Source organism: Scomber japonicus, chromosome 6, assembly GCF_027409825.1.
Source record: "Scomber japonicus isolate fScoJap1 chromosome 6, fScoJap1.pri, whole genome shotgun sequence".
NCBI classification, from domain to species: domain Eukaryota; kingdom Metazoa; phylum Chordata; class Actinopteri; order Scombriformes; family Scombridae; genus Scomber; species Scomber japonicus.
Genome location: NC_070583.1, coordinates 37,571,664 through 37,580,484, shown reverse-complemented (window position 1 = coordinate 37,580,484; position 8,821 = coordinate 37,571,664). Strand labels below are relative to the sequence as shown.

General features: G+C 38.0%; 1 protein-coding gene across 1 annotated transcript; it reads left to right on the top strand.

Moving 5' to 3' along the window:
- The first annotated feature begins 2,097 nt into the window (after positions 1 to 2,097).
- LOC128360031 (P2Y purinoceptor 14-like) lies at positions 2,098 to 4,574 on the top strand. The gene is made up of 3 exons (XM_053320344.1): positions 2,098 to 2,223; positions 3,563 to 3,822; positions 3,923 to 4,574. The coding sequence occupies exons 1-3, from the start codon at positions 2,098 to 2,100 to the stop codon at positions 4,572 to 4,574; spliced, it is 1,038 nt and encodes a 345-aa protein (XP_053176319.1).
- Positions 4,575 to 8,821: the final 4,247 nt, after the last annotated feature.

Genomic DNA, 8,821 nt, shown 5'->3' with positions numbered 1-8,821 from the left:
GAGCTGCGCGCTATTTGAGTTCCGCCACCAGGTGGTGGTGCTGAGGCATCAAGAGACAATATGTTTAATGCGGCAAGAGAAGATGAAAACGTAGTTCAGAGTTGTTGTTGTAACCAGCATGAGACCTGACATGTTAGTTGCTTTAGCAGCTAAGGACACACAGGTGGACTGTGAAGTTATTGTTTCCTACTTTATATTGTGGAAAATAAATAAAAGACACTGTGAGAGACAGTCGGGCTTGTGTATTCATCCTGAGCTGCAACAGTGTTTTAGTAGCTTTTAGTGGTTTGATATGAATGGAAGTGATTGTGTTAAATCAGCTGTGATATCGTCTCATATGGATTGCTGCCTCCTGAATCATGTTGTGACAGACTTTGTGATATCAGCAAACATCAAATTGTTGTTCATTTAATTGATATAATATTGTATTGTGAAATAACTTGTGATTTACACCCCTAATGTTTGGTGTGACCAAACACTTTTTGCATCAGCTGATGTCATTTGTTGTAATTTTTTGTATGAACATGTTGAAACCTGCAATGTTCACCTTCAAGTTAATTTGTTTCTCAACCATATATGAATTCACACATATTGTGGAGTGAATCGTTGTCCGGTGCCAGTCAAACATACATATGAGCAAAAAAAAGTGAACACGCAATAAATATATAAATACAACAATAAACACATAACTCTACATCCAAAAATCTAACTTTTAAGCCTTTGCTTTGTTTATGTTACTTTAACACATAATATTCTTCTTATGACACAGAAGCAACAGCAGTGAACATTATGTCTGTTTGTGTGGTTGTCATGTTTTGTTTTCATGTTTTGTTTTTTGACTTGCAAATGACCATCATGATCAGCTTTGCTGCACAAAACTGTTAGTCAGAACCACACCTGATATCCCACCTCCACATCAGGAACACAGACAGGTGAGTGCTGCACGTAACTTTATACTTGAACAAACAAACTAATCTAAAATTTGGAAATAGGCTGAAGGAAAAACTTTGATTCAACAATTTAAAATGAATAACTACCTGAAAGTATGTAAAGGTTAAATGAGAGTATTAAGAAGTCCTGTGAAGCTGTACTGTATGTTTAGCTCGTCTGGGGTCTAACGGTGTCTACTATGGAGAGAAGTAATCCTCCAGACTGATTGGTGATATTCATCCTCATTCTGCTGAACAAGTTGACAGAGTTTTAGTAGAAGGTCTCTGATTATAATCCTGTATATCCTTGGGATGGATGAGGGTGATGGTGGACCTCCTACTCTGTAAAAGGGCTTGTTTCTACATCTCTGAATTTTGAAATTCCCTTCTCAAGAATGACAAGTGTTGAGTAAATATTTGCCTCTGATTGGCTTTGACCCTGATATTCTCACCCTAACCCTAACCAATCTAAGCAACAAAAGCAACTAGGAAAGGTATGAAATATGGGTGTGAAAATAATAAGGTGATACTCGATACTACATCACACCAGAAAGTCAAAACAAATGTGCAAGAAGCTTTAGCATGAGCCCACAAACCCAACTTTTGTACATGGGGTTTGCATCTCAGCCAACATAACGAGCAAAGCAGGATACTGGAAGTGTGCTAAAGTAAAGTTGCAGCTACATTTGAATAATGATTTTCATTGTGCGAGATACCTACTCTGAATACTGTCTTACAGCTGCAGACATTACTGTAGGTAAACAGGCTTATTCTGACTGGCTGGAGATCAAGGTGTGGGTCACACTTCAAGCCAGTTAAGGTTAAGCTCTTTACTAATGCAGATGTTGTGCAAATAACTTCAGAAACAGCTGGAGGTCAGAGGAGAATCTGGGCTGTAAGGAAAGATGATTCAGAGAAAACTAAACATCATATGGTGAATACAATATCACTGTTTAAAAAAAGGAAATTACAGCCAACCAGAGAATTTACAAGTCAAACTACAGAAGAAATCTGCAAGTTTCAAGTAACCGAAAACCTTTTCATGTGGCATTGATGCTGCTATGTTGATTTGCTACCACCAGTTCCTGTGTTTCCAATGTTATTTAAATAATTTTCTTACACTTTACATATAACTGTCTTCCCTCTGTTAGAAACTCCAGAGACAAAAATGGACGTGACCTCATCATCCAACCAGTCCTCAGCTAACACCCAGAGCCAAGTCAACAGTCAATGTGAACACATTGATAAATCAGGCCACCTCTTCTTTGCACTGGCCTACAGTCTGGTGTGTGTGGTGAGTTTCAAATATTCACATCACAGTCTGTTAACAAACATATTCATATAAAAGTAATACAAAAAGGATAACACTATACCACATACCAATTGGGCTGACAGAGGCCGGATAAATAAATAATACTTATCATAATCTAAATGAAATACATTAAGAAAGGGTTAGGGTTTATGATTAGATTGACCAGCAGAGGGGAATTCATGTTCAAAATAAAATGGAAACTGTATCCAGACCTTATAGAACTTATGAGAAGAGTGTCAGACAGTGTATTTAAGGTATCTAAGGTGTTTGCCATAACTGCATCTCATCTGGTGCTAAACCGAAGATAGAGGTCAAAGGTTAGGATCGATATCTTTGTTGTAAATGAGTGAAAAAGTTCTGAATATATCTGTCCAGAATTTAGTTAATTTGTGACCTGCCCAAACATATGACTGAGGTTGGCTGGCGCTTAGTTACATGATTCTAGCCAACCTGCTCTCAGACAGATGGAGCCTGTAGAGCACCCGAAACTGCCTGAACTCATCTCTGATGCATACTGATGGTCAAAGCATCTGTTTTGTTGCCCACTGCCAAGCTGAGCCTGACATCACTACCACCATCTCCTCTGATATGAGATGGGGAATCTGTCCTTTGAATATTCTCATATAGGAACCATACCAAGCTGTCACAGGCAGGCTTAACGTTCAGTAACTCATCTATCTAGACACAACCACACAAATGTGGTTTAACAAAGCTGACCTAAAACTTACTAAAAACAGGAAGTGAGAAACACCATCATATCTCTCTAAATAAGTGATAAAATATTTCTTGAAGATAAGTGAAAAAGGGTCTAAAAGTCTAAAGGGAAGAGGGGACAAAGGTTTCGGGTTAGGGTTATTTTTTATTCTGAAACCCTCCTAAGACTGGATGTAAGTATAAGAGCAACTGCTTACTTCCTCTAAAGGGTGTCTATGTGGTAATATTGGTCTGAGTACAACTGATGAGTTGTATGTTGTCAGACCTGTTGTTACAATGCCGAAAATGTCTAGGGGAAGAGGGGAGTCTCAATTGGGATAACTGGAGGAAAAACAAGAGGAAAACTGAGGTAAAAGTAAAAAAACAAGGATTTATTTGACAATTTAGAAAAATCCAAAACTCAAACACAATAATCAATAATCATTTCACTCAGTGACTGATTAAGTATGTGGAGGTCTGAAGGTAGGGGGGTTTGAGATTCTCTGTCAATAGAAAAGTATGAATGTTTTTGAGGAAAGACTGATTCATTTATGATGTAGACCACAAAGACAAGACAGTAAAATCACTGTTTTCTTCACCCTCTCATTCCTTGCTGTTTTTTCTCCAGGTGGGTTTGGTCCTCAACGGCTTCACCCTGAAGGTTTACTTCTGCTCAGCTCAGCGGCAGGTGTCCAACATCATGATGGTCTACATGAAGAACCTGGCAGCCTCTGACTTCCTGCTCTGCCTCTGCCTCCCCTTCTATATAGCCAACTATGTCAGCAGCTCTCTCACCCTCCGCCTTGTTTACTGCACCTTTGCCTGCTGTGCCTTTTACCTCAACATGTATGCCAGCATCCTGTTCATGGGTTACATCGCCGCTGACAAGTAGGCTGGGTGGCTTTAGTCTTATTTGATCCAGGAAGCAACATCAGCACATCCTTGTTGTCTGCTATGTTTTTAAAAAATCTGCCTCTTCTCTCTCTAGGTATTTTAAAATCATCCATCCTTTAAGAATGTACTTCCTGCAGACAGTGAAGGCTGCCCGCATCATCTCCACAGTAACCTGGATTTTCCTCCTGGCTGTTGTGATCTCCTACATCACCCTGTGGCACCTCACCAAGCCAGAATTGACCTTTGTCCCTGACAAATGTGACGCCTTGGAAAGCCCCCAGGTCATTGTATTCTACAAAATCCTCCACATCTGCTCCACTGCCATCTTCCTGTTCGTCCTTGTCTGCATGATCTTCTTCTACTACAGTGTCTCCATCGTTGCGTTGCTGGCACAGCAGAGGCAGCCGCAATCCTCCAGCTCCAAAAGACATGTGAGGTCAAGCAGGAAACTATTGGTGCTGGTCAGCATCTTCTGTGTTTGTTTTGTGCCCTACCACCTCTCTATTATTCCCAGTGCCTTACTGAAGAGGTATTGCTCCTTACGCCTGGTGTTGCACTACCTGATTGAAGGGACCATCTTACTGTCAGTCTTCAATGTCTGTCTGGATCCAGTCATCTACTTCTTCAGCTTTAAGGCCTTTCGGACAAATCTGAACTTGAAGCAGATGTTCAGCAGGAACAAGCAAATACCGCACACAGAGACAAGAAGGAACGAGGGGCAGCTGAGCATCATCCACACCAACTGATGAACACCGTCCATCACACGACTTAAAAACAACAACAACACAACTGCAGATGTGAGAAAAATAACACCAGCAGAAGCATACAGCTGTTTCACATTTAAATAACTCAAAATAAATGTGACATCCGTCGTGTATCAGAGGGTTGTCAAAAATCAGAGTGATGCAATGACTTGGGGAATTGAAGTGATTTATTGCAAGAGACCCAATATATTTGACCCAACCCCCTACTACTGGGGCGATCACAGATTATACAGATATAAATATGATTAACAAATGTAATGTAAGCATGGCATATTGCTCAGTACTATTTATAATTACATCAAAAATATAAGAAGAGATACATCTCTTTACAGATTACATTGAATTTTATGCTATTGATTAAGATTCTGATATTTACTGTGTGATTTCTGTTCTGACATCTCTAGCGTTTCGAGGTTCATGATAGAGTGTAGTTTATTTCTGACACTGAGCTAATGATTTTAATTTGGATTGATGAATTGATCATTGCTCAGCTCTAGAGTTAAATTGACTTATTGATCAGTTGGTTTAGCTTGCCTTTCCCCTTAATAGGTAGCTCAGTAACGTCATCCATGAGCAAATTAATCTCATGTATAATGTGTTATTGAATGCATAAAAAGCTGTTTTGGTGTGTCTTATGTGTATGTAGATATATTCAGTGCTTATTAAAAGTTCATTGTTATTCCCCAAATGTGGTTGTTTTGCCTGGTTCATGTTTTCCATCAGTGAAACTGGTTTGAGGTGAAGTTTGTGTGCAAGATTATGAAAAAACATGTGATCATTTGTTAAACAAAACAGCCTCCATATAGTTAACTGAGTCATATTTGAGTCACGCAGGCTCAAATATGACTCAGTGGGGGCTGTGGGGATGATGCAATATGTGAGTTTTTAACCTTCCTGTTGTATTCCCATCTACTGTGCTACTTTTGGTCTGGTTTGACTGTTCATAAAGCAGAAGGTACATGTTATGTATATGTCGATGGATATTATAGACTGATACGTCAAAGTTAAGACATGATATTACTATGTAACGGCCTTTTAGATGCTCAATGATGTCTTATATGTTGTTGGTTAGGGGTCACAAAAGGTCAATTTATACACTGAGGTCAAGTTTTAACAAAATAATGCATTTCCACATTTTCATTCAGATAACCTGAGGTGAGAGGTCTATGAGAATGGCAATAGCAGATTTTACCTCAACCAAATTTAGCTTAACTTTGGAGTGTTATTTATCCTCCTTCCTGACAGGTATTGATGACATAGTTGGTACCAATAGATGCTTTAGTTTCATATGATACCAGTATGTAATATTCAGCTTTTAAACTCAGCCCGCTACAGCTTCCTGTACAGTCATGCAGGCATCAGAGGGTTTATGTATGTATACATTCATAAACCCATATGTATGTGCCTGCAGGTGGGTTTTGAAAAAGCATCTGAGCAGCAGTATCACACAATAACCACAGATCAGTTCTTCCTGTCCTTTGAAAGCTGCACAGAAGGAAACATCAAACCAGTTTCTATCTGAGACCTTCACTGACAGGCTGACAGGTGAGCGCTGCATGTATCTAACTTCTTTGTGCTTCTAATATTATGTTGAAATTTGATTTATTTTTAAAAAATGATTTAAATTAACATGTTTTCCAAGACAAACTTAACATAAGAAACAGTTTTAAACAACTGCGGGCACAGAGTTTACAAGTCGTTAAACACAGTTCATGTTTCATAGATAATAAGTTATGTGCAAGGTTTTTATTTTATTGGTTTATTTAACAGGGATCATACAGATAAACACTGTTACCTATAGTTAAACAATGCAACAGATGTCATGTATATAAAGCACGTAACTGAAGCCAATTTGCATTTCCTTGGTTCAGCTTTTAAAACTATGCTCAAACTAACATAAAAAGAATAAAAAGAACAGGACAGATAAAATAGACTGTGTATGAAAAGAATGTATGAGGACCATTTTTGAGGCTTGTGGTACAACCAATTTTAAATTAAACACTGCTGGTGTGAACCAGTTTACAGCGTTGTAGTGTAAAATTTAGGGGATAATTACTAATAATGAACAATGTTGTATCTGTTAAAAGGGTACTTGATTGTTGACCATCGTATGCTAAAGGTGATCATATCTGAAGGCATTATGTTAAATGAAGAAGTATATGTGATTCTGCAACTACTAGGTGAATAAGTACTTTATGATTGAATAAGTATGAAAACTACAATATATGTGTTTAAATGAAATATGCATTACTTTCATTTTCTTTATTATAATCATTATAACCACTATTATTGAAAATGAATGCAGTTGAAATAAGGTAACGGGTCAGGGTGACCGTGACATGACTTGAGCCAAGATCTGCTGAGCAAAACAGCAGCTGTGTAGGGGGAAAAAAACAAAACTTAAGGCCTTATAAGGCCGATGCACCTGCAGTGAGGGCATCTCAAGATTTGGTGCCAAGGGGTAAGATCATGTTTTGGAAGAAAGCTGATTGGTTAAACGTACACCAAAAATGGGCGGGGATACAACTTTTGACAGTATAAAAAAGACTCCCCAAGAGTCTTATCTTTGTGTCACTGGTGCATGGACATGGTCTGTGTATTGTGATTCCGGGTTTTGCTGTCGACAATAAAACTCTAACTGCATTCAGCTGGACGACTCCTGATGATCTTTGATTTGATTTAATTTTGAACTTCAATGTTTTGAACAACGAGAAACTTATCGAATATTGTCACAACAATAAATTGGCACCCCATACGGGACGCGTTGTGGCCAACGTTATCAACGGGAGGACAACTTTTCCATCTGCGCTCCAGCGTGGGCCCTAAACAAATTGAAAATAAGGTAAGCAGAGCCTATTTTTTATATCTGCAAATTTGAGTCGCTGAGTGAGCAGATGTGAAGGGAGTCCACCCAAAAAGATAAGAACCTATAACGGCCCACGCACCGAACTAATTTGACACAAAAGTTAATGTTGAAAAAAGAAAAAGAACAACCGCTAAAACCAAGAAAAAAAGGGAGTTACGGAAAGCTGAATGCACCCGTCTGTGTTGTATGTTCGTATGTCCTTGTGTCCATGATTATTAACTGAATACATTACAAGCGGAACAGAGTGTGGATGGTTCTGAGTTTTGAGACAAAGTAAATTTTGCAAGTTGTATGTTGGCTTGTCGCCGACCTTGTGTTTGAGGGGGAGGATTTGGCTGGCGATAAGAGCGAAAGAATTGAAGCAACACAGCAGTCATCTGTTATATAGAGAAGAAGTGAAAATATCTGTAGAGGGAAAACCGTAAGTGCAGAGGGTAATCGGGAGGAGATAGTAATGTATCAGTATAAGTAAGGGACAATTATTTTTAGATAAAAATTGTTGCATGTTGCATGTTATATGTCTGGCCTGTCAAATAACCGCTGACGGTTGATCATAAAATAATTACTTGGGCTGGTTATCAATAGATAACACCATTGATTATAAAATAATTACTTGGGCTGGTTATCAATAGATAACACCATTGATTATAAAATAGATTACTAGGGCTGGTTATCAATAGATAACACCAGTGATCATAAATAATTACTTGGGCTGGTTATCAATAGATAACACCAGTGATCATAAATAGTTACTAGGGCTGGTTATCAATAGATAACACCAGTGATTATAAAATAATTACTAGGATTGGCTATCCAACAGTATAGCACCAGTGATTATAAATAGATTACTAGGGCTGGTTATCAATAGGTAACACCAGTGATCATAAATAATTACTTGGTCTGGTTGTCAATAGATAACACCAGTGATTATAAAATAATTACTAGGATTGGCTATCAAACAGTATAGCACCAGTGATTATAAAGGCTTACTAGGTACGACTATTAATCAATAACAGTGCCAGTAGCTATAAGCATGCAGAAATCAGCTGAAGTCAAGTGAAAATTAAGAAGATAAGAAGTAAAACAAACTCAAATTAATTAAACTAAACTCTAGTGATTTGGAAATCAAAATATATCTTCATCAAAGTAAAGGAAAATATACAAACATCCAGATTAAAGAATAAAGTCCTAGGCAAACTGTAAATATTTTTTGTTGAAAGATAGAAGTGTCAAAGTAACCACCGTAGGAGTAGAAACGAGTAACAATAACAATTTTGTCATAACCAGTTTTGTATATAAAATTGTGTTTAATTAACGGCATTGATGTGTATAAAGCTTTGTTTGATTTGAGTATTTGCGCAGT